At 40.8% G+C, this 26,720-nt stretch overlaps 1 protein-coding gene across 3 annotated transcripts in view; it reads left to right on the forward strand.

Annotated features, from left to right (window-relative positions):
* Positions 1-25,375, forward strand: part of TOM1 (target of myb1 membrane trafficking protein) — a 38,015-nt gene extending 12,640 nt beyond the window's left edge. Inside the window, exons 2-16 of one of the 3 annotated variants that reach the window (XM_042467600.1) lie at positions 22-106; positions 3,705-3,783; positions 4,325-4,474; positions 5,378-5,512; positions 6,493-6,639; positions 8,580-8,696; positions 8,928-9,061; positions 9,166-9,199; positions 11,277-11,388; positions 12,027-12,147; positions 16,960-17,035; positions 18,221-18,283; positions 21,404-21,463; positions 23,246-23,285; positions 24,212-25,375. In XM_042467600.1, coding sequence (XP_042323534.1) covers positions 22-106; positions 3,705-3,783; positions 4,325-4,474; positions 5,378-5,512; positions 6,493-6,639; positions 8,580-8,696; positions 8,928-9,061; positions 9,166-9,199; positions 11,277-11,388; positions 12,027-12,147; positions 16,960-17,035; positions 18,221-18,283; positions 21,404-21,463; positions 23,246-23,285; positions 24,212-24,360 — 1,502 coding nt within the window. In that variant the 3' untranslated portion in view covers positions 24,361-25,375. The remainder of the gene's footprint in view (positions 1-21; positions 107-3,704; positions 3,784-4,324; positions 4,475-5,377; positions 5,513-6,492; positions 6,640-8,579; positions 8,697-8,927; positions 9,062-9,165; positions 9,200-11,276; positions 11,389-12,026; positions 12,148-16,959; positions 17,036-18,220; positions 18,284-21,403; positions 21,464-23,245; positions 23,286-24,211) is intronic. The other 2 variants (XM_042467601.1, XM_042467602.1) reach the window with 2 other exon arrangements.
* Positions 25,376-26,720: the final 1,345 nt, after the last annotated feature.

Below are 26,720 nucleotides of genomic sequence, written 5' to 3' on the forward strand. Positions count from 1 at the left end.
CCCTCCCCCCGCTGCCACCAGAGAAAGCTACTGATGGCTCCCTGCAGAATGAAGATTGGGCCCTCAACATGGAGATCTGCGACATCATTAATGAAACAGAAGAAGGGTGAGGAAGTACTGTTAAAAATTATGAGTAACATTCTCCATCTTCTAACATGTGCTCATTGTTTCACTTGCTTCAGCCTACCCTGCTGTGCATGAGTCTTCTAAAATGCTTACAGACACACCCTGTTCCAGAAAAGTTCTCTGTGTATAGGGAGGCTGTGGATGTTGTTAAAAGCCCAAGCCTGAATCCCTTGACACTTTCAGAAGAGAATATTGCTAGAATGTGCTACTTGAAATCTGCTTTTATACTGTCAGTTGCCAAAAGCTCCATTAGCCATAATTCTTGTGGGGAGAGGGAATAAAATCAATCAGATCCTTTTTCTCTAGTTTTTGTTTATTGAAGATCTCTCTTACTCTTTTCTCACAAAAGTTTGGTTACTGGGGTGTATTCCTTTTGTATAAACCCTTCTTTTTTATCTCAATTTCCTTCTTGCTGTCTGTCTCTCCTTTCCTCTTCTCCCTGGGAGTTTAATATTCTCCTTTATTGGGGACTGGAGACCTCAAGAATTTCAGCTGATCCTTCAGTGTTCTGATTTTATTCATTTTCATCTGTGGCTTGGCTTTCAGGTATATTTATAGTACAATAAAATTAGAGAGTGTATTGGGGAAAAGAGTATGGACTTTCCAATTTCATTCCTGCCTTGTACGGTTTCCTCATCTGTTCTGTGTCTAGATTACATATTCTGGGCAAACTAGTGTAAACAATCAGAAATCTGAGGAATGCCAAACCATCCATGCTGGACCCTATAAATAACTGCTGGTGGGTTTGTTGGTGACCTCAGTAAGGGCAAGAACAGCATGTAATTGGAGTTGGAATGCAAAGCAGTGGTTTTCTGTTGCTGCAACTGTCTCCCTATACAGAAATTGAGAGATGTTGTCTGCTACTTTTCCTTCAAACTCTGCAGCCTTGTCCTCCATTTATTATTACTGTGTCTCATCTCTGTCTTCCTAGGTTATACATCTCTTCCGAGCAGGTCCCACACACAGCCCAGAATCATATCCTCCTCTCGCAGAAACACTTCTTAATATTCCTTTCTTGGCCCCAGACATTCCATCATTGCTCATCAAGTCAATATTTTACCTGCTATGGGAGATAACTGGCACCTTGCCTTACCTACGAACATTGGACTCTGTATATGCTAGCCTACAATTGGTTGTCAGGGTAAAAGAAGTGCACCTGATTAAATGGTCTGGTCTACATGTGTCAAGATAAATGTATTAGTCTTCAAGGCGACGTAAGATTCTTCATTGATATTGAAATAACTATTATGAAGAATTTTGCATGTTGGAAAGGTCAAATTTTGTTATGGCTAATTTTTCTATTTAGGGCCAGATCTACCATGACAGAATTCTTAGCAAAATGTCATCTGCTGTTCCTTGCCCCCCCCCCCATACACACACACACACACATCAGTGGGTCCTCAGTGGGCTTGTCAGGCAGCAGCAGTACTCATGATACATAATCACCTGCCATATATAAAATTCATGGCCTTGTGCAAGGCTCTGTCAATCTCTCATTAGCCTAGCTCTGGTTCTTATCCTTTTCCCTGCAGCATATTTCATTCTTCATTTTCCCCCTCATAAACCTGCTTTGGGTATCCAAGGCAGTGAAGTAAAGTATTTTTTTTTTTAAAAAAAAAAGAAAAGAAAAATCCAAGAAATTAAAAGAATGTCCTGGATATCCTACTGTACTTCCTTATTTTCCCATCTTTCTCATCATGGCAACAGGTAGCAGGTGTATTGTGCCACTTTTAAAAATACTAGTGGAGCTCTGAAGTCAATTTGTTAGGGGGAAGGTTAAGTTTTCTTTTCCTCTGTGGGTAGACTTGGTGTATTCTGTTCTACATCTGCCTAATAGCTATCCATTTTATATGTGCTGTGGATTTAAATCTTACTCCAGCCATCCAATACCATAATACTACAATTAAGATGGATTCATAAAAAAAAAACATTTTTTCTGCAAATGTTCCACTTATCTGTGTTTCTATTTGTGTTTGCCTTGCTCATTTCACTTCTTGTTCTTCTTGGTACCTATGCTTCTGTCCCTTGTAAAATGTCTTGAATCCCAAACTGGAGGAAAGGCAGGATATTAATATGAATAATTCAAGCATACTAAGATGGTGAGGAGCAAGTTGCTGCTTAATGGTGTCACTAGGAGGTGCAGACCACACAGGGTGACACCTGGTTCAGTTGTCCTCCCACTGGGAGGGGCGTGGTGCTGCTGCCGCCGGTACCTGCCCTTTCTCTGCTGCCCTGGCTCTCTCAGCCAAGGCAGACAAGACAACAAAAAAGGAGAGGAGAGTGAGCGAGCTACCCAAAGCAACAGGGAAGGGGGGGCAGACATGCAGTCGCCCTCTGTCCCAGATGCCTTGGAGCAAACTGGCCATAGCAACAGAGAAGTGAGAGGGCATGACTCACCCTTCATCTCAGTTGCCTTGGCTAGCTTGCTCAAGCTAGTCAAAGAAACTGGGAAAGGTGAGCATGCACCACACCCCCTTCCCTATTGCTTTGGCTAGTTCCTGTCTAGTGTCCCTGGGCAACTGGGGGGCTGACCACTGCTACTCTCCCCCCTCGAGCAGCAGGTGACACTCTAGCAATGCCACTGTTGCTTCTATTGTTCAGTTTAGGAAGGGGTTAAAAACATTCCTATTTGAGCAGGCTTACCCCTGACTCTCTGACCCCTGAAGTTTTCTCTCCTCGCCCCCTTCGTCAGCATGTCAGCTGGCATGAGTGGTGGTTTTTATTGTTTTTATTGTATAAGGTTTTTAATGTTATGTTTTAGTGATTTTATACTGTTTATATTGTCATATTGTTATTGTTATGTGGAATGTTGGAAACCGCCTTGGTCTTAGAAAGGCGGTATACAAATAAAATTTTACTTACTTACTTATTTACTTACTTATTGGTATCATGAGGAAGCTCACTTGGCTGAACTCACTTGGCTTGCTATTCCGGGCACAGAACAAGGTGTTGGTTATCACCTTTAAAGCCCTACATGGCTTGGGCCCAACCTATCTAAGGGATCACCTGCTTCCAAACAATCCGCCCCATACACTCAGGTCCTCTGTGAGGAATTTACTATAGCTCATAAAGACCAGATTGACGGCGACCTCCCAGAGGACATTTTCTGCAGCCGCTCCCAATTTATGGAATGGCCTGCCAGACGAGATCTGTCAAATTACCAATCTAGAGAGCTTTTTAAAAGCCATTCAGACAGATCTCTTCCGGCAGGCCTTCCTGGAATAGAATACTCGGGCACGAATAAGACTTCCCATCTATCAAACTCTGCCCATGATTATTATTTGGATTATTCGGATTTTAGCATATAGTTTTTAATCTTATACTGTTTAATCTTGTTTAAAGGAGGGGTACTATGTATATATAGATGTATTTTAGCTTGTTGTACGCCACTTTGATTGCCTGGCAAAAAGTGGGATAGATATTTTTAAAAAATATTTTATTTGTTTATTATTTATATTTTGTGACCTGTGTCTGAGGAATCAGTCCAACTGAGTATTATTTCCAGACAAATAGCAGCCTTACCTCATGTCTCTGCTACATTGTGATTGCTCCTTTAATCTTGCTTCTCTTGCTCTTAGGCCCAAAGATGCCTTCCGAGCCATAAAGAAAAGGATTGTAGGGAACAAGAACTTCCATGAGGTGATGCTGGCTTTGACAGTGAGTATGAGGCCCCTTTTTCAATAAGAACAAGCCATTGCTCCCTTTAGGTTCCCCCACTCTTTATTTCTTAGCATCTATTGGTTTGTGGAAGGCAGGTAGGTTGTCATGATAGAACTGCATTGACTTCAGTAGCTAAACAAACTACTGGAATACTGAACACTTCAGTAGCAGGGACATTTCAGAAGCTATCTGCTTCAGGGATAGGTCTGGAAAAGTAGTGTGATCACTGAACTGGAATGTTAAGTCTTGGATTCATTAGTGGGAAAGCAGCAAATGCTGCATCTAATATGCCATGAATCTTTGGTTGAGTTGAAAGTAAGTGAAAATAACCTGCATAACAAAATATCAGTTTTGCTGACCAGCTTCAGTAGGCCCATATCCTTGTGCTGGCCTCCTGGGCCTTTTGCAGTAGAACTATCAATATGCCCATTTGGAATAGATGATGAGTACGTGTTGCTGACTTTCTATTTTTATCCAGGAAAGAGGAAGGAAGGCAGTAGGGGAAGCCTAAAACACTGATATCTTGTCTGTGCTTCAGGTCCTTGAAACATGTGTCAAAAACTGTGGTCACCGCTTCCATGTACTGGTTGCCAGCCAAGATTTTGTAGAAGGTGTGCTGGTGCGAACCATCCTCCCCAAGAACAATCCTCCCACAATTGTGCATGACAAGGTGCTGACTCTTATACAGGTGAGTACAGAAAGGAGCTGCACAAGGAAACACAGCTGTAGGAAGTTCCTTGTTTTTCTCCACTGGCAAATAGTTGAGCAGAAAGGAGCAAAGAAATCCATTTAAACTTCAAGTACTGCAGGATGCCATTTTGTATATTAAGATCTCTACAAATGTGTGGGTCTTCAGAGGGCTGCCAGCATAGCTCTCAGTGACTGAGAAAACAATCTCTCTGTCTAAACATGAGCTATATCGTTGTTGTTGTTATGTGCCACTGTTATGTGCCTTCAAGTTGACTTCAGCTGGTGACCCTATCCCAGTGATGGCGAACCTATGGCACGCGTGCCAGAGGTGGCACTCAAAGCCTTCTCTGTGGGCACACATGCTCTCCCTAGCACAGAGTTTGCCAGTTTCATACTAGAAAGCCAGAGGGACGTGGCACTTTGCAATAAATAAGTGGGGCCTGGGTTGCAGTTTGGGCACTCGGTCTGTAAAAGATTCACCATCACTGCCCTATCCTAACATTTTCTTGACAAGCTTTGTTCCAAGGTGGTTTACTGTTGCCTTATTCAAAGGCTGAGAGTGTCTAGTCACCTATTAGTTTTCTTTGGGTAAGGTAGAATTCAAACCCTGATCTCTTGGTGTTCTAGTCCAACACTCACTACACATGTTGGCTTTCTGGGCTGTGGCACACTGCCAAATTATTTTCAGGGCTGTGTACACTCCAAGGCAATTAAAAAAAAAATTAAATGTCTTCAAAATAAAGCTAAGTGTTTCAGATAATTTTGTCATCCAATCTTACATTTGATATTTTCTCTGTGCTCTTGCAAAATCATGAAATACAGGCACTTTTCCTTTTTTCACGCAAACTAAAACAAAAAATTATAATAATGTGAAATGGTACTTTTCCCCGCTGTCTTCCAGTCCTGGGCTGATGCCTTCCGTAGTACACCAGACCTGACAGGAGTTGTAGCTGTTTATGAGGACCTGAGAAGAAAAGGCCTGGAGTTTCCCATGACTGATCTGGATATGCTGTCACCCATCCATACGCCACAGAGGGTGAGATTAACTGATTTCTATCACAAGAGTCTGTTTAAATTCAGTGACTATTGAAAGAGTGAAACAAAAAAGGTGAAGAGCTAAAGATAACACTATGTGCCCGGGGGGGGGGGGGGGGTGAAAGGGAATATAATGAGAAGCCAGTGTTTGAAATTAAGATAAAATATAAAAAAATACAAATCTTCCCAGCATATTCTAAATGTAGTTGTTTCATTCAAAGATAATTTTTTTTTCCCTGTGGTATTTGATGTTATATTGCAAGATTTGGAATTTTTGGCAGGATTTAGACTTGCTTTGGATGTAGAACACTAATTAAAATTATGGCCAACATCTTAAGATGTCGTTCTACTAGCAGAAATAGTGTCTCACGGACACTGAGTATATGCAAAACGGGTAACCCAATGTAGTTTCCATTAGCAGAACTGGTTATATACCTGGTTACGCACTCAGTTGCACCAGTAGTTGTGCATACAGTAGTGTGCCTAGGGACCACAAGAACAAGTGCACTGTTATTAATACAACTGGAAAAGCTGACAGAACTCTGCTAACTCTGCTGAAGTTACATTGGATTTAGGTCAATGTTATGTATTAGCTTCTTTTTTAAAATTCAGATCCAAACTGATTTTACTTAAGAAAAATAGATAAGCTCTTTGCAGAAGGCTTTATTGGGGTTAATATGGAGAAAGGGAAAGTGCTTGTGTTAGCAAATCAATATGAATTAAAAGATCTCTTTAAAAGCACTGAGGGTATGTTCAGAATACATGAAAAGGATTGTGTACTGCATGTTGAATTTATTACTAAACAGAATTTATTACAGAAACAAAGCCAAAAATGTCAGATAAGGGCAACATTAGGTAAGAGAAAGAGAATCTAGATAGAATACTGCTGGGTGGAATCTTGGGTTGGAATAAGTACAGATTTCCTTTGCCTTCTGTACCTGTACTGAAATCGCTTTTTCCCATTCTGGACTCCTCTCTTAGACTGTCTATACCCCAGAATCCTCATCAGGTGTGAATTCACCACCAGCAGAATCCCCTCAAGTAATAGAGTCTATCCTGCATCCTGTATCCTTACCAGGCACTCCAGGAATTGCAACTGATGCTCCCATCGCACCTACACCAGATCAGGTAAGAACAGAATGTGCTTAGTAGTTACATTGCAACATACTTTGCTTTAAACTTTCTATAATCACTGAACTGCACATTTAAAGTTCTTTCCAAATGACAAGTTCCAGAGTTGCCCCTGACCAGAGATCCCATTTGCCTCAAACTTTTCAAGCTCTAAGAGGGGGGAGTGCCTTGGTTTGTTCTATCTCTGCAGCAAGTGTGCTTTCTGATCATTTGTTGGTACAAAGACCAGTATCTGCTGAATCTGCAGTGAAAAGAAAGAGAGATGCTAGTGTGCTCATTGAGCACTCTTAATGTCGGCGCATCTGTAAGCCCACATATCTGCATTCTCCCCAACCAAACCTAGCCATGAGATCAACTCTGGGGGTGTATATCAGGCAATTCCCTCACTGTTGCTTGACTTCAGAACGACTTTTACTACAGGATCTCTGCTGGTGAGGGGCTGGCAGCAGCCAGGGTGCAGCGCTCCATTGCCAGCAATTGCAGCAAAAGAAATGAATACTTTGTGTCCTGTGGATTTGTATGTGTGAGTGTGCATCAGAACACATTAAAAAAAACATTTTTAAACAAAAATCAACAGATAGTCGGGGGAAAGGAGACATGTAGACTTCCCCCCTTTACTCACGATCACTCACTTGAACCAGATGGGGGAAGAGGATTGGATTGGGGAGGCAACTAATTAGAGTGCAAGCTAACAAGTTTGACAGGTTAAGATTAAGGCTGTTTGGCTGATAGGTTTTGACAAGCTGGGAAGAAAAGAAGGTGAATCCCTTTGTACTAATTTGAATTTAGGCACAGGAAATGTGTGGCAATCAGTACAACGTGAAACTAGTTTATTCTGGGTAGTTGTGGCACTGTGGTCACTGCAGACCAGGAAAATGCAAGGTGAAGCTGAATTTTTTCATCAGTATAGACAGCCCCTAGGACTAGGGAGTACTGGTTTAAATCTGTTACTTGGCTGTGAAACTCATTTGACCAGATTTCCAGTTGCCCATTCAACTATGTAGACTAAACCTCTCTCATCACATTTTATTTATTGTATATAATTTAGCTCTAAAATGCAGTGGTCTGTGCTGGTTTCTTCCACAGTGGAGGAACCCAGCAAAGAGCTTGAACCTTAGATCAGGAGACAGGACATATTTCAAATCATATTGCTAATTTAGAAGCCCATAAGATGAGAAAGCGGAATCCCAGAAATCCCTAATCAGCCCAAAGACTGTAAAGAGAAAGACTCGAGTGAGCATGTGCTTTGCTTATACAGTGGTCCCTCCACATTCACTGGGGTTAGGAGTGAAGGACCCCCATGAATGTGGTAAAACCGCAAATAAAAAACCACTACAGTAGTCCCTCGGGTTACGAAATTAATTCGTTCCGCGGCTCCGTTCGTAACCCGAGTAATTTCGCAACCCGAAAAGGCTAGCGGCTAGCGCTGGAAAGCCGCTAGCCGCGCTTTGCGGTTTGAATTTCGCGCCGAAAAAAATTCGTAACCCGAAAAAAACATCGTATCCCGGAACAGTTTTTTCCAATGTAACTTTTTCGTATCCCGGAAATTTCGTAACGCGATCAATTCGTATCCCGGGGTACCACTGTATTCTTTTTACCTGAAAGAACACCTCTCTTGGAATCTTCAGGTTCTCCAGCACAACTCATATGGTCAACTTCTGCCAGAGTTGCACTGGAGGACCTAAAGATTCCTAGAGAGGACACAGTAATCAAAACCGCAAATAATCAAATCTGCAAAAGTCAAAGCCTCAAATGTGGAGGACCAACTATGTAAGATTCTAGAATTATATATAGCAGAATGGGGAAAGGAATGTATCTGAAATCTTGGCAAAAGTAGACTATTTTGAGCTAGATGGATCAATGGTCTCACAATATGTAAACCTTTCTTTGCTACTGAGAAGCCCACTGGAATCTCATGTCTGTATTTCTGCTTTCAGATTGGGAAACTACGCAGTGAGCTAGAAGTAGTGAATGGAAATGTGAAAGTGATGTCTGAGATGCTAACTGAACTCGTGCCAGGACAAGCTGAACCTTCTGACCTTGAACTGCTCCAGGTAGGAAGTAGCTGGAACAGGACACTTCTCTTTCCCCTGTGAGTAGGGGCTTAATTTGATTCACCCCAGTAACAACAGAGTTGGATTATTATACCCAACAAAATACAAATTGTCATATCCATATCCTGACTAGTAGGCGTGGATTCTTAGCTCCAGCTGCTTATTAGCTTTCACTTCTTAACAATTTACTTAATCTGGGTTTCACAATGTACATTCTCTTACCATGGGTAGGAACTGAACCGGACGTGTAAAGCAATGCAGCAGCGTGTGTTGGAACTGATTCCCCGTATCCTCAATGAACAGCTAACAGAGGAGCTGCTCATTGTCAATGACAATCTCAACAACATTTTCCTACGCCATGAACGGTATTCCTAAATCCTTTCCCCCTTCCCCTGCTCTTTCCTTCTCATTCTCCCAAGCAGAGTAGCCTACCACGTTCCTCTGAAGTTTGTCTCTCTTTTTCTCATAGGTTCGAAAGACTTCAGTCTGGACAGCCTGCTAAAGTAAGTTGCACATTCCTTTCTTTTGAAGCATGCTAACAGCATTTTGTTATTCCTGTTGGTTACTTAGAACATGTTACAATGGTCAGATGCTATAAGAAAAACTTGGAGTGGTAGATCCATATATTTGGTATTGCACATGGAGAGGGTCATGAGGGGAGAGGAAGATGCAATCTATAGGTTACATGCAGTCTCTAACGCCTCACTAGTCCCCTAATTTTGTGAGAGGGTGCAATTTTGAGGCCAGAATATGTCAGCTGTCCCACTGTCCACAGCTTTCCCATCTATTTAGAATATCCCTAGAGGGGAGCAAACATATTCCTCAGCCCTCTTCCATCCAGAATGGTGACTGAAGATAGCTCAGTATCATTTTGAGTCATCATTTGGGCCAGGAAATATCTGTAGAAAAAACCCAAAGTATATCTGGGCACCACTGGGAAGGTGCAACCCACAGAAGGGATTGGTTAGTTGGGAAACTGGCCCCAAGCGAGCTTAACCCAGTTAAGCAATTTAGTTGTCAGGATAGGTCATATATTTTGGTCAGTAATACAAGGTTCAAGCTTCATTTATATACTGCGTTATACAGTGGTGCCTCGGGTTACGAAATTAATTCGTTCCGCGGCTAATTTCGTAACCCGAAAAGCCTTCGTAAGCCGAAAACCCATAGGCGCTAATGGGGAAAAAAGCCGCGGCTCCGCCGCGGCTCCATTTAAAACAGCGCCGGAGTTTTTTCGTAACCCGAAAAAACTTTCGTAACCCGAAACAATAAATCCCTATGGGATTTATTCGTATCCCGAAAAATTCGTAAGCTGGGTATTTCGTATCCCGAGGTACCACTGTACCACCTAAGCAGTGTCTAAGCGGTTTACAACTGTAAGCTAATTTGCCCCAACAATCTGGGTACTCATTTTAGTGACCTTGGAAGGATGCAAGCCTCAGTCAAGCTTGAGCCCTTCTGCTGATCTTGAACTCGCAACCTTATGGTTTTGAGTGAGTGGCTGCAGTAGAGGCATTTAACCACTGCGCCACCAGGGCACCTGGTGTAATGGTACACTGAGGATACCTTAACTTAGGATGCACTTGATCTAAGACTGGTTGTTCCCCACATGACAAACCTAAGTCTTCTGGCTTCTCACACTTTATATGTTTAGCAAAAAATAGTGATATTAAGGATTGCAGTCATTTCTACAATTATTAAACCTGTCTACAATTTTGTGTATGAGTTTTTACTATCAAGTGTATTGGTTGGAGACATACAGTATTGTTGCTGAAGTCAATCTGAAGGCCAGAGGAAAGTATTGTGTTGGAACTCCATTGACTTTACAGTACAGGGGTGGGCACATGTAGAAGGCTAAGGGGCTGCATTAGCCCCACCCTGGAGACCTAGGAAAGATGCAAACACTCAGTGCACTTATTCCAATAAGTGCCTTTTTTAAACAACAGGAAGTGAGCAAAAAGCACTTTTAGTTCACTTTTTGTTATTTGTGTTTCAAATAAGGCATAAATTGGCCCAGGAGGACCCCAGAAATGGTGTAAACACCCCCTGTACCCCTAGAGGATATTTTGGGGAAAACATTTTGACCTATTGGGCATCCAAGAAGCCTTTAAATGAGGAGCAAATGCCCTCCACATCTGCTAGAAATTATTTCAAGGCATTTGGAGGGGGGAAGACCTGTGGGGGCCACATATGGCCCACAGACCACACTTTGTCTACCTCTGATTTATTGAGGCTTGTTTTTTAAGCTTGCATGTCCCACTAATTTTAGTGTCATTGCAGACAAAATGTCTACTTTTTAACTGTTTATGTAGTGCTTTTGAACTGCTAGTTAATACAGAGGAACCACAAAAATATTAATAAAATGAATGGTACTTGCCTGGGTAACCAAGTGTATTTTCAGTGTCTTGTGCACCATGGCCTTTGCATTTGTACATATATGGTACATATACCACATATTTTCCAGGTTTTTGAGTAATGGGTAATGTTTTACAAATCCCAAAATATTAAAATACTCAGTGGAAGTATGCTTGGCTCTTCTACCACAGTCACTGAAACAGCAAGTAAACATTATCTTTAAATTAGGAAAAAACTGCCGAAAATACCAGCAATTTAATTAACATGGGATCCAGTGCTGCACCAGTCGAAAAAGAGCCAGAAGCCACCAACACACTCTCATCTCAGCTTGCAGGAATGAGTGAGTAACCCGTGACCTGTGTAGTTCTTGACTCCCTAATGTCATGATCCTGGTCACCAGCATATCTGCCTCCAGACGCTATATCTTTCCATATATTTTCTTGCTTTAAAAAAAATCCAAAATTCTATGACTATATGGTAGTAGAATCAATTGTGTAGAACCAGCAACATGTGAATTGCTGAATATCCTTAAGTATTGATTGCAAAATAAGTCTGTGTTACGCTCTTTTTGTGTGTGTGTGTGTGTGTGTGTTGGCACAGCTGCTTATATCAGTATCCTAACCCTCACCTAAGAGATGAGGCTAAGAGAACTCCTGTTCACAAACGTTCAGAACAATCTCATACTATCATCTTAATGTACAGTATGTGGGCTGGCAGAGCAATTTGGCACTTATTTATTGTACATGCCAACAAAGAATTCCCACCTTGAATTCCTTCAAATAAACATCCTAGAATGAGGAAACATTTATTCAGATGTTCCCCTATATGTGTATTATTTATGGTCAGTAAACAAATAATGTGTGCTTATCCTGATTTGGTTTGTTATAGCCATTGTATTTCATGTACTCTTTTTGGTACAGTTTTTTCCACACACAAAAAGTGTTAGAAATCACTTTGTTTCTCTCTTATGCCTTGCAGATCTGGGTTCAGGTAGTGTCAGTGCTGGCCTGCAATCTCTTAATAATTCTGGCAAATTGGAGGAAGAGTTTGACATGTTCGCACTAACCCGTGGCAGCTCCTTAGCTGAGCAACGCAAAGAGTGAGTGTCAGCACATGCTATAATTATATATGTGCAATGATGTATGTCACAGAATAAATTATTTAAAATAAGATGATTTTTGCAGACCCCCATAATGTATACAGAGTGGAATTCAGGTTTTTGTTGTATAGTGCGCTCTTGCTTTACACGGGGATCCGTTCTGGACCCCTCCACGTAAAGCAAATAGCGGGTATGCTCGATCCCCATTGAAAACAGTGGGCTTGTGCATGACGCACGCATGTCATTCAACTCCGTCGCGCACCTTTCAGCATAAGCTGAAAGCCACATAAAAGGCGCCTGCATATGGCACTTTTGGTTTATATCCATGAAGATTCGTGTGAATATGACTGTCACTTCTTTTAAATGCAGACTATATATTTAATATGGATATTAACGCATGTGTGATCTGAAGGCACACAAACACAACAATATTAACACATACATTTAACATAACACCATGATCCTCTGACCGTTGATGCCTTTTCCATGTCACTTTAACAAGTTGCTAAACTCTCATATCTAGCATTTCATGAGCAGAGAAAAGTTAGGAACTATAACATTGCAAACATGTATGTAGGATGGAGACCGAGAAGGGTCTAGATTGGCTCAGATAACAGCGCTATCTGGCATGCTGCAGGTGAAGCAGAAATTCGTAAACAACTTGGTTCAGCTAAAGCACTTGGGACTTTAACTCTTTGAGATTTCTACTTCCAATGAAGGTAAAACTTTCTCATTTGGACCACAGCTGGCACGTTTTGCCTATACAGCACCTAAACATTTTTGCATACGAAACAGCATGGAGGCTTCTTTAGAAATTCAAAGGTCTAGTAGTCTCCCCTGGACAGGGACAGCTTGGATCTCAAGGAGAGTTACTTTTCTTTTGCTAATAGAGTTGAATTTTTATTACCTGGCTTTTACTGCTCTTTGTTTCCCAGTCCCCACATGACCAAAAAATGCGAGTAGTCTCTGGGTGCACTGATATCCCAAATGATCTCAACTGAACTGAAGTAACCTCTTAAGACAAAATGTAGGCCTGTCACTCTGACGTTGTCATTTTTTCCTTCTCCTGTATGGTTTTTAACACCTTGTCTGATGAAAAAGCCAGTGGAGCTTTGAAACCATGCGTGATGTATTTTGTGTTTTTCTGGTTGATCCAATAAAGGTATTACTGTTCTGTGGATTTGGAGCTTTATTGTACTTTGCTGCATGGCCAATATGGCTATCCCTGAATATGTTTCCTAAAGATGAATGGTTTCCATTTCCAGTGTATTTTAATTAGAATTTTATTTTTTCAAATTGTTTTGATTCAGCTTGCTTGTATCCAGTTTGTCTGGATACAGAAAAAAAACCACATGTGTATTATTGCTCTTCTACTGCCTTCTATTTGCCTTTTGCAAAATGGATTGAAGTGCAACAGCTGTTCAGGCCACTTTTGATTTCCCAGGTTGGGATCTTCTTTAGTGCTAGAATTCTAGACTTCAGGAACAGACTGTCTGTTTTCTAACCCCATACAGAGACTGATCTTTTAGAAGGCATGGCTTTATTGTTCATTTTGTGCGCGTGCGCACACACACACACACACACACACACACTGCTTACACGTGTGTAAGAGTGTGTGTGTTTATATACAGATGGTATCTGTGAGTCTTCATTAGCACATACTTTGTTCTCCACTACTTGTTTTCCTTGGCTTGTTCTCATTCTCTAATGGCCTTCAAGAATTGTAGCAGCAGTGGGGTGGATATTTTATTTTTAATAGTATGGTCCAAATGGAGTGTAGCGCTGTGTGTAAGTGCCTTAGAGAATGTTGGGCAGTCTAAATGTAACCCCCAATGCAGAATAATGTTCAGCTAGTAATTTCTTCTGGTGGTTGGATGGGATGGTCCTTGTGAGCCATCTTCCAATTCCATTTCTTCTGTTTTTCATGTTGGTAACCTGGAAATGGAGGTGCACCTGTCATGCCATAACTAGAAAGCATTGCAGTGTTTTACTGTGGCAAGCTAGAATGGAATTTTGAAGATTTGAGAAGTGTGCTGTTTCCATTTGAAAACATATCTGGTAAACACAAGATGCTGTCATGCCTGCTTGGATATAGCCATTTATATTTGGCTGGCAAGGATTTTTTTTCTACAAGGAAAGAGCTTGCTTCGCCTTGTACTATGTAGTGTTGTTTACTTCTTAGGTCATATGCCTTGTTTGCGCCTGTTCTTCCAGTGACAGTAATTTTAGATGTTATGAAAGTTGCTAGACAAGCTAAGAGCACAAGCTGTGGGCCTCAATATAAAGATGGGCCAAAAGTTTTGAAAGCCAAAACTATTCCCACTCCCTTACAACAACAGCTGTTATTGTAATTATTGTTATTAAAATATTTATGTCTTGCCTTACTACACAAAAATGATAAAATCAGTTTGATCAAAGTAAAATAATTGTACTTAACATTTATAAAACATTCCTCCAGTGATCTCAAGGTGGTGTACATGGATCTCTTCCACCCCTCTTTATTCTCACAAAAAATGATGAAACAGGTCAGACAGGGAGTGAATAATCAAAGTCATCTAGTGAATTTCATGGTTCATTAGCTACTACAGTTTCCATTTCCCAGTCTACTGTCCAAGTATTGACAGTAGCACTGCTGTTTATGATGACTACAGTTGTTGCTTTAAAAATCCCCTGTGCATCATGTTACATCCTGGATTATGCCATAGAATCACACACAGAGGATGATTGGAGTAGTAGGAGAAGGTGGCTGCCATGAAAGAGGGATCTGTCAAGTCCCTTCCCTCTTAGAAACCTCTTCCCATCATGATGTAGCATTATACAGAACATCTTCTCTGAGGAAAAGTAATGGCTGGTGGCTATTGAAGGGGGCACAGCAGATGCTGTGTATGTTTCTTCTCCCTCCCCCCACATACACACAATTTCTCAAGCCCCTATCCCCTGAAAAATTGCCAAATATACACATATCGCCTTCAAATAGAGCAGGAAAGATAAGAAGCCCTTTCCAGCTCATTGTACCAGGAACTTGATTCTAAATCTGAAACATAAAGATGATTAAAAAAAATACTGACCTAGCTTGCAGGAGGACTGTTTTAAAAATTACTATGAGAAGTATAGAAATCAAATGCAAAGCATTGCTAGTCTGTAGAGGAGCTTGTTTTGACCTTTTACTTGGCTAATTTTCTGGTTCCTCTCAACTCTGTGGTTTGACTTAGGTTCACCCCTGTTGATGCTAGAAACAGATGTTTGTTATGGGCAATGTACAGTTCTCTTTGAGCATAAAACCCATACACACATCCAAACACTTAGCAAACTAGGCTAGATGCCAGTATGCTTCTAGATGTCATTGGCACAGTTCTCAATGCTTCTAAAGGTTTTATAATGCTTGACTCAGAGACTGCTTTCTCAAAGAGCCTGGCTGATTCACTGACTGAAAGGAGTCCGGATGCTGAGTACACATACCAGTGTATGAAGGGTGCTCTCAGCAAATTGTTCGCTGTAAGCCTGGGCATGAAATAGAGTAGATGTGTGTAGAGAAATAGCCAGAAGCTGCTGATCTGAGGCTGAAGCTCAACCTCTGGACATACACTCTGGTCATTCTCTCCCACCCTGGAAGCTATAGAGGAACTGAGTGGTATATTTTCTTCAGCACAACCTGATCCTTCTGTGACCGAGGTGGGTGGAGTGTGATCTTTCCACTAAAGAGGCACCTTCTATTTTTTCCTCATTCTCTCACTGGACTAACTGCCTTCTACTTCAGCTTTCTTGCCAGCTTGGAACAGCCTGTTCTGCAGCCCCCACACCTATTGGTCTGCCTTTCTTTTTCCTAAGCTTTGCTGCCTGAACAAGACCTCCTTTCTGGGCAACCACAGGACCTGGACTTGCCTGTCTTCCCAGAACCCCATGAACGTGTGTGTGCAGAATTTTTGGCAACAGCTCAAACCCTTTCTGCCATTCTGCCTCATCAGTGGCATGGTGGTAGCACTCTTCTTCATCATTGATGCCATCGTGCACAGCGGGCCCTTCACTGACAAGCACTTCTTTGAAAAGTTTGAACAAAGGTGGCCCAATCCCCTGGCTCTGAGAAGGAACAGTTCCCAGTGACCATGGGAGGGTCAAAGACATGGCCTGCGGGAACTCACTGCTGGCACATCATCGTCCCAGGGCATTTTGGCCTACCTGTGTAAGAAATAATCTGCATCAGTGAGAGGGTGAGGGCAAAGGGTGTGGTGGTGTGCATTCTAAAGCAAGGCATGGAACAATTGGTGCTTGTGGGTTGCAAGCATGTAACAGTTTCTCTGAGTTTATATTTGGTTGCAAAAGTATTTCTGTATTTGTGCGTGCCCTGATTAATCAGGACAATTATCTTTGTCCAAGGCCAATTATAATTAATATAATAAGTTTCTCCTGAGTCAAAGAAATGTGAAAGTTTACAAAATGCATTAGTATCGAATGCTTAAGTAGAATGAAACAAAGATAAATGTGGGGCTATGTATATGAGATAGTTTTGCAGCAGCAATATTGTACTGTTTGCAGCTGTATAAGAATCACAGCTTCTATTTTTAATTTACAAAAACCCACTGCCTTCAAAGCAGCATTAAATCAATGGACAGTGCTTCCATAAATTCACAAAGTCTCCTTCTCCCATTTTTAGTTTGGTTCTATTGTCCACTTGAGCATGTGTATGCTGACACATCCCCTAAAGATTTCAATACTGTATTTATGTTTCTGGCTTCAGACAGGATACAAGCTGCTATAATCTTTAAGAGATTCTCTGCTTGGGTATGTTACCTTTAATCAGGTTCCATCTTTCAGGGTGAAGTATGAAGATCCTCTAGCCACAAAAGGACTAGCTGGAGCCTTGGATGCCAGACAGCAAAATACAGGCGCGGTGAGTAGCAATCTGTAAAGGAGTTTCATGCAACCCAACTGTAACAAACCACCCAAGGCATTAGTTGTAGATCCATAGAGATCACCTTTCCCCAGTCTTGTGCCTGCCACTTGAATTAGACTCCTATTAACCTTAGCAAGCATGGTCGTTGGCTGGGGATGATGGGAATCATGGATTAGATTGGGAAAGGCTAATGCAAATCATTACTTCTTCTAGAACACTAGAACTATCCTAGAACACGGCCTCATAGCCCGAAAACAAAAAACTATATCAGAGCTACTTTAGATGACAGTTGTACAGCTTCTTGTATTTAAACATATACTTAATATCGAAACCAGGGCTTTTACATCTCCCCAATGTTTTGCTTTACAGTGGTTATCTACCTCCCCATGGTTAAGAGATGCATAGCTTGTATGTATCTCCTTACCACTTGAGATATTACTGACATATGCCACCTAATTCCACATAATTAACTTTTAGATTGTACACCATAGGCAGTAACTTTTAAAAGTAGAGTAACTTTTAAAAACTATTCTCAGCATGTACAGAAGCGTAAAACATTTGAAGGCTAGTAATAGTAATAGCTCAGTTCAATAATATCTTTGAATTATACTGCACATTAGTAAACAAACAAAACCTTAGCAGCTATTATAAAAGTATAGGAAGTAAAGCCTTAAAAGCCAACAGCCAAATGGGGCCAGCAATTTACAAAAATACAATGCAATATCAAAGTAACTCTTCTAGCCCCCAACAAGCAAATCTTTATTCTTGTCAGCAGATCCATCCAGAGACTATAGACAGTTGTTTCATTGTCAAATATACCATCATCTTGAGATTGGGCTGGCTTTATGATGCTGCAAGCACCAGCAAGAGTTTATCTAAATTGTAACTTTGATTTGAAGGCTAGCAGGCGACCCTTACTAAAGACACAGAAGAAAGAACTGGTTCTGTGTCTCATATCTTTATATCACTAGAGGCAATGCAACCCGCTCTTTTGTGATCTCTAGCCCCAAGCTCAGTTTGTAATTCTCTCATATTACAGGAAAAAGGGAAATATCTACCAACTTTTATTTGTAGAGGAGGGCTGGTGTTCTTGCTAGGCTAATGAACATGGAACATTTGCTTGTCTGCCTTCCACTCTGCCCCACATCTTCCACTTTTCAAGGCGAACTGTTTTTTAACTAGCTGGAGCCAGGTGTGTCCAATGATGGAGCCCCCATTGCAAACTGGATGGAACGTCAAGGAATGGTGAGAATGTGTTTCTGTTAGAGAAAAGGAAAGTCAAAAGGCTGCTAAGCAAGGGTGTGGAGCTGACGGAACACTGTATGGGGACAAACACCAAAATCGTATGACTGGGCCATGAAAACAGTCTAGGAAGTATATTTAAGACTTCCATCCCCCTCAATTTACTGTAGGATTGCACATCTTTTGGCCCTCTAGATGTTGCTGGACTTCCATGTCCCATCAAACACAATCAAAATAGCCAGTGGGATATGATACAAGATCCACTCCAGCAACATTTGGAGGGGCAAAATTTACCCACTCTGGTTTGCCTAATGTGATAAAAAAAAATGTGGTCTCTCAATAGAGCACATCTCCAACTAACACTAGCATTGCACCACTGTCTACACAAGCAACACTGGTGTGCACTAGAGAATATAGCTGTTTTTCCAAACAAGGAAGATCACCAGTGGGGTGAAGGGAGGTCAACAGGTGGCCACCTCTTAAGTTTCTATACCACACAAAAGATTTAACTCTTTAAAATCACCTTTTTTTCCCTATTTTTCCCACTAAAAATTTCCCTTTAAGTGTCTGTCTCTTCTGAAGACTCTCTACAACTTGCAGTAAATTCTAGCTTGGCCTGAGTGTATCCTAGCAACATGATTAGCACCAGGCTGCCTGTCATTCTGAGGTCCCCAGTGTAATAAAAATAATTGAATCAGTTGAGGAAATTGTCTGACACCCACATAAACATACCACTTGAGATGCCTTGTCTAAGGTGCCCCCACACATCGTTCCAGCTGGCTTGTATAAGTAAGCTTCTCTCCCCTCTGTTCAAGAAAGCTCTTCTGGGGGATAAAGGGAATTTTGGCATAATCCTAAATTATCCCTCTCCTCCCCAAACCCCACTGCTGTTATGATAAGCAGTCTGATAAAGAAAAAGAAGAGCTTTCCCTTGACAGAGGAAAGAGAGAGTGACCTAGGAATAGCTCTGGATACTTGCTTTGAAGAAGCTTTCTTATCTTAGGGAAGATGAATTCTGATGCTTTGGGTTGCTCTCTTCCTTTCCACCACTGTGGCAACAAAGGATCTGCAAATTTAACTGCACTGAATGTCAAACGCCTCTTTGCTTTTTAGTTCTGTCTAAGGTGATCTGTGGGAACAATTGGTATTCCTTCTTCATTTCACTTATTTTTGAAATTTCCTATTGTGTTCAAAGGTCTCTGGATTTGGGCCAGCTTCTTTTGCATTACATCAAAGGGTTGTGGGAGGTACTTTTCCACTGATCAATTTTATTGCAAAAGGGAAAGCTCTCACATTTGAAAATGCTTGTGGTTGAGATAAATTTCACTTTTTCAAACTCAAGTGCTTGGCTTTGCACAGGGACCAGTTTTGAAAAGGTTGGGAGTGAGTGTTTCTTCACCTTCCTTCATTTTCTTCGCATGAGAATACAGCATGCATCTGTTTCAGACAGAGATCAAATATCTTCGGGTTAGCAGAGTTGTTACCAGTGTGTGTCTGCATAACCTAGTTTCCATTATTTGTAAGTTTATATAAATTGCTTTCTTGAATCAAATCCAGTTCCATCAAGTCACAAACCAACAGTCTGATCCCAGCAGCAGCCAGCTACCTCAAATAACACACAATCATAGCACAAAAGTAATAGACATTTGATGTGTTTCATATTAAGCATAGTCTCTCTTGCATGAGTCTGTCTAAGCAACTGGAAAGAAGCATGCTGAACATGGGTGGATTATTCAAGTGCCCAAGGTTCTGCAAAAAAAGCAAAAACAGAAGAATCTTATATTGTTGTTTCCATTTAAGTAATTTAGTCTATGTGCAAGACAAAGCCTTTGATCCATTCCAGCAGTTGTAGATTTTCCACAAACTATATGATGTTTCACCAACTGAACATAGAAATGTGGTAATTTTCTTACATGACAGTGTGAAGGAAAAGGTTTAGATGACACTGGAGCATTACACCTTTTATGAATTTCACTCAGAGTAAAGATTACCCAGAAAATAACATGAAGTGAGAGAATGGATGAAGAAGCCCTAAAAGAGCTGACATGTCAGTGCTGGGGTAACCCTATTTGACTGATAATCTATCTAATCTATACAGAATCTATACAGAAAAAATATAAAGTGATATTGACATCAGGAAATCAAGGGAAAGTGTAGCACACATAGGCACTTGGTGTCACTGGAGTCACTGGAATGTGGTTCACCATGTGTAAATTCTACTTCATTAAAAAAATGTTTCTCCTCTTTGGGAAAGACGGAGAATTTTTGCAGAATATGGTAGTATGCCCTGAAGTGTCCAGAAACGTTTAAAATGTATATGTTTTGGACATGTCATGATTTTTACACCAATGTCATGGTTTTCTATCTGATATTCATTACACCTTGTGATAGCCAGTTTGTTGCAGTTCTCAGAAACATAATGGTACATGAAAATTGTTCTTCACTGCACAAAAATCAAACTGTTGCATACCTATAATGTACATGATCCTTTCTCCTCCTCCCACACTGTGTTACTGAAATCTAATATCAGTGGACACCTTCCACTGTACAATCTATATCTAGTGTACATCATGAGGATCAATAGCTTTGCATCTTTCAGGTTCACTTTCAAAAAATTCCACTTAATTCATAGCAGCTTTTAATATTCTGCCTATGTAACTTTGGAAAAATATAAAGGAAGGTGGGGAATATTCAATTACTCTGGACTATGACTCTGGAGAACAAGCTTCAGTTCTCCACTCAGCCAACACAAGTCCAAAACAGAGAAGTGAAAGTAATGATTAATTAATCTTAATTGACACTGGCATCATTTAAGATTTGAACTTGTAAAAATTACTTTTTTGGACTAAAATTCCTAGAATACCCCAGTCATCATAGTCAGTGGTTATGCTGGCTGCAGAGTTGTGGAAATTGTCCCCCAAAAAAGTAACATTGCCAAATTATGTTTAAAAAGAAAACTGGACTAGTGGTGGGTCCTGAGTGATGTTGCTTGAAAAATATGCATTTGGATGTGGCTGTCAATTAAATGGATGATACAGAAAATAGACTATTTTTTCAGGGATAGATTTATTGCCTGTTTTTCCCTGTCATTCTCTGCTTTGTCCCTTTCTCCTTCCTTGTCAGATTCCGGTCCCCCAGGCAGCCGTCATGGAGGATATTGAGCAGTGGCTCTCCACTGATGTGGTAAGTAGTAGAGTTGAAGCACATGCATATCAGTTAAGAGTTCAACTATGTATTTTTTTTATTGGTTACCTTGGGAAAAAAGCCATAGCTCAGTAGCAAGAAAATGGTTTTTGCCTGTAGAATGTCCAGGTTCATTCTCTGGCATCTCTCAATTAAACTAAGAAATACACCTGTCTGAAACCCTGGAAAGCTATTCCCAGTCCATGTATTCCTGGGGTGAAAATGTAGGGATCTGTGGACAACATGTAATCCTAGGGGCATTCTGCAGCCATCTGGATTTTAGAGCCAGCATGGTGTAGTGGTTTGAGCTTTGGACTATGACTCTGGAGAACAAGTGTCAGTTCTCCACTCAGCCATGGAAACCCACTGGGTGACACTGAGGAAGTCATGCACTCTCTGCCCCAGAAAACCCTGTGATAGGGGCGCCATAGGGTCACCATCAATCAGAAATTACTTAAAAGGTACATCAACAAGGTTGTACCACCCTAGAAGAAGATTTACTTTTTTAAAGGCCCAACAGCCCCTATCCACTAAATCAGCATCTGAAAACCTGCCACTGGAAAATCACTTTCAGTTGTGATATTCAGCCAGTTTCCAACAAAATATTGTGTAGTGCAGCCTGCTGCAAACATAAATATTGCCCTTTGTACCTGCCAGGTCTGCTCACCTTACTGAGTTACATGGATCATAATCTTTCTATGAGAAGAATTTCTTTTATGTAACACCCACTGGTAACCTTCACCATTCTCATTACTTACTAGTTATATAGTTTGCAGTGTGTTGAACTACTGCATATATTCACATATAAGTCTAGAAATTTTAGTCAAAAAATTGACCCCAAAAAACCTGAGTCAGCTTATCTGCAGGTCAATGTAAGTACTGTACTTTAACTTTGACTCATATAAAAAAGGAACCATCCCCTAGTGAAAAGAATGTAATCTGTCCTGCAAACACTGATGCCTTCTACCCTCTCATCCATCCAGCCTTTAAGATGAATCTATCCCTGCAAAAATATCTATTTTCCCTATCATCCATTTAACTGACAGCCACATCCAAAGGCATGTTTTTCAGTTGTGCCTGCTGGAATTTTGTAAGTTCTTTACATTGTTTTCCTTTACTTTCTCCTTTAGATCCTTTGTTACATGCCCCTAAGTTTTACCCTCAACATATCCATGGGTCATATAAAAATCCATACTTTTGGCCACCAAACCTGCCCTCAACATATACATGAGGTCAATTTATAGTTGTGTATATAAGGTAATAACTGATTGCACAACTATATTATCTGAGATGGGTCATCTCCCCCTCCCCAAACAAACACACACTGCAGCCAGGTTTACATCAGCAAAAATTTCACATGTTATCTAAATCTTCTTTCATTACCTGTCTAGTTTCTCATGGGCAAAATGCAGCCAAAACTTAGCCTCGGCTGCTTGCAGCAGACAATCAGTTATGTGAATCATCGTTATCAGTTAATGGCTAAAATGTTAGCCTTTCTCTCTTCCTTTGAATGTGTCCCTTCTGATGATGATGAAATTTCTCTGCATTTCATCCTTTCTTGGGGACATGGTGCAAGTAAAATGATTATCTGAGCATAGTTTTTGGTAGCCATATCCTAACCTGTTTCCTCCTTAAAATTCTACCTTACTTCTACTGGTATGGAAACTTATACCAGATGCCTGACTTGGTCAGAATACACTTCTTTGTCCTTATAATTAAGGCTTCTGAACTTCTGTCTGAAATTCCATGATTCCTATACTGCCCTTTTTTCTCCCTTCTTAGGAAAATGAGACAGAGGATCCAAAGGGTGTCACCAGTGAAGGTAAATTGCTTTCAAACCATGCTGTCTATCTACCCTGAAAGTCTAGTCTCCCATTTGTTCATTTGAATATAGAATGTTCTCTGCAAATGTATAAAAACATCCTGTATAAATGAGGAATTCATGGAAATGATTTCTGCAATTTTCAGTTTTTCATAAGATGGTTGTTAAACCATAACTATATTCCCGTGTCTTCATGTGCAGAAATGCTATGAATGATATTTATTCTCCACTAATGATATGAATTACAGATTTGCCAAAGTATCTGAAATTAGGGCATTTTCTACCTTGGCCCCGCAGATCTGGAACTCCCTTCCTGACGAGCTCCGCTCTGTCTCCTCCCTTGACATGTTTAAGAAGAATCTTAAGACCTCTCTTTTTCGACAAGCTTTCCCCCATGTGTCTTGATTCCATTCTGTTCTCCCCTTGATATGCAATTGGGTGATCCAGCTAGTTTGTTTTTCTGGGTTTTAATATTTGTAAACTTTTTTATATAATTTTAATTGATGATATGTGTTATTGATTTGTTTTATTGTCTCACATTTTTGTTTTGTGTTGTACACCGCTTTGATCAAATTTGGAAAAGCGGTTTATAAATAATAAATATTATTATTATTATTGAGTTGAAGGCTTGTGCATGGCGGCATCCATAGTTTTTTGGTGGTTTTTTCGGCGAGGTGGCCATGTTCTAGAAGAGTTTCTTCCTGACGTTTCGCCAGCATCTGGGCATCTTGATGCCAGCCACAGATGCTGGCAAACGTCAGGAAGAAACTCTTCTAGAACATGGCCACATAGCCCGAAAAACCCACAAAAAACTATCTGAAATTAATCTGACCCTTTAATGTGCTGCAAAATACCAAGTACTCTTCAGGGTTCTAGTTAGATTCCTCCATATCTCCTACTGTTCTCTGCATGTTCTCTCTTACCAGAGTTTGACAAGTTCCTGGAAGAGCGAGCAAAGGTGGCCGACCGACTACCCACACTTCCCAGTCCCTCTGCTGGGGTTCCTCCCCCTTCTACCAGCTCTGGACCCCACCGAAAGAAGGACAAAGAAGAAGATGCCATGTTTGCTTTATGAGTCCTATTGTGAACTGGTGTGCTGTGGTTGCAAGAGGATCTGTGTGCTGCACTACACTCCCCTTCTTGGATGAGGGGGCGAGAAGCAAGAAGGCAGTGGTTAGAGGAAGAGATCTTTGCTCTTTCCTCACTTCCTGCCTCTTTTTTCTAAGCTGCTTTGGGGTTAGATTAATCATTGCTGCATTGGGGGAATTGAGAAATGAATGCTGGAAAAGGGTTACAAAGCTGCCAAAAGTATTGCCAGATGAGTTTGATGGATGTGGCATTTCTCCTGTGTGGTTTAGGCAAACCAAATTTGTTCTCTGTTATTCCGTTTTTTTTCCTTTTCCAGTGAAGAGATTGTAAAAGCCATGCTGAAAATTGGTAGTGAGATTTGTAGTTACTTACCAGTCTCACAAATGACTTCACTGAATTTTAAACACTGTGCAGCTCTCTTCCCCTACAGCTTTCCACACTGTGCCCTCCCCTAACAGAAACAAGAATTATGGATGCAGTTTGTAGTGGCAAGAGAGTGAAGTTGGGAGTAAAGCAGTAATATCGGCCAGGCCACTCTTACATCCCTTCCTGTTGTGCAGGCATTTTTTTCAGAATCTTGCCTGCAGGACATGCAAGTAGCCATTCCAGGTACCAGTCATCTGGAGCACAGAGAAAAGGGGTGTTAGGCGGTACAAAATCCTTCTAAGACTGGCTTCTTCCTATTCTTCAAAGCTTGAAACACCCTAGAGACAAGATTTTCTCTTCAAAAAGAATTCATATTATCCATTAATCATGATTTCTGTGTCCCCACCATAGCCTTTGCCCTTAAAGCTCTGCCCAGTGACCCCTCCTTCTTTACAGTGGAGGCTGAATTCTTTGCACATTAGCAGAGAAAACTGAGGAAGTGGCATTTAGTATATTCAAGATCAGTGGGCAAGGTAATGGTTGCAGTGAAATGCTGAATTATTCCATGTAACTGGGAGACCTGTCTTTTATATTCCATATTAAAAACAACAACAATAAAAACTTTGACTTCAGAAGAGGATTGTGTGCTTTTATGAAGTTTGGATTCTACTTGATAGAATGAAATACAGTCTGGTGAGGAAGAGCAAGAGGCAACCAGGCTTCTGAATGAGGGTTCTTAGGAGCATGCCATAGAGTGTGAATAGCTCCTTAATGACATCTTTCCGGGTGAGTGCAGGGACAGAGGGAAAATTTATTCTCTTGCTCACAGAGGGACACCATTTGTATTTAATTGGTTATAGAATTCTATTTATTAGATCAGTGAAGAAGAATATGTTTCACCACCATAAATGTTGGATTGCAACTCCCATGATCCCTCACCATTAGCCAATTGCCTGTAGCTGGAAGTTGCTGTCCAACAAAATCAGGAGAGCCAACTATTCTCCTTCCCTGTATTAAGTCCAGTCTGTCCAAGTTGCATGGCAAGTAATAGAAGATACATATTTGGGAAAAGTTGTGCAGGCTAAGAAGACATGGATAAATTTGTAAAATTAGTTGGCTCTCAACATTTGCAGCTTCAATTATTTGTGGATTTGATTCATATGTTCTCTAGGAATCTCTAGGTCTTCTAGCATGACTCTGGAAGTTGATAATAGAGTCGTGTTGGAGGACCTAGAGATTCCTAGAGAGTTATTTCAGGTAAAAAAAGGTGTGTTTTTTTTAATTTGCAGTTTTCTCACTTTCATGGGGGTCCTGTGCCCCCAACTCCAGCAAATGTGGGGGGCCCACTGTGATTGCAAAATTCAGATGTTGGGTGCATAGATTTCTTTCCTTCTTTTCTGTCCAACCCAGGTGGGAAAGCATAGGTTTGTATTAATGCAAAGCTTGGCACCCAGAAATTACATTTGAAACTGACTGAACCTATTATTTTCTGTATTGAACTTTTTGTTTAGCCAGATGGATTTTTGTAGAGTTTTTAATTGCTAGCTATACATTTGCTTACATTTGAATTAGCATGTGTAAAGAATCTAAAACTGATTTAACTCTAAGACAGACTGAGGCCTCAGGAATGGAGAGAGGAGAGAAATGCATAGAGATGGCTCCTCTGGCTATTAGAAAACTTCACCCAATCAAATCAACTCCTGTATGACTGTAGTAAGATAAAAGGAGCCTTTAGTAGTTTTTACTGGAGCCCATGTTGCTCCAGTAAAATACATCATGGGAGAAACACCATTAGGGAGGAGGATGTGATGGTTTAACATTGGTGACACCCCCAGCACACAGAAAGGAATAACACTACCTATGTTATCCAGGAGAGGTATAGGACAAAAGTCAACTGAAAGCAGCAACCCTATGGACTTCCAAGCTCACTTAGCAAATAAACTACACACTACCAAATGTTTAATTCAGTTCCATAATAAA

The sequence above is a fragment of the Sceloporus undulatus genome, chromosome 5, assembly GCF_019175285.1.
Source record: "Sceloporus undulatus isolate JIND9_A2432 ecotype Alabama chromosome 5, SceUnd_v1.1, whole genome shotgun sequence".
NCBI classification, from domain to species: Eukaryota; Metazoa; Chordata; class Lepidosauria; order Squamata; family Phrynosomatidae; genus Sceloporus; species Sceloporus undulatus.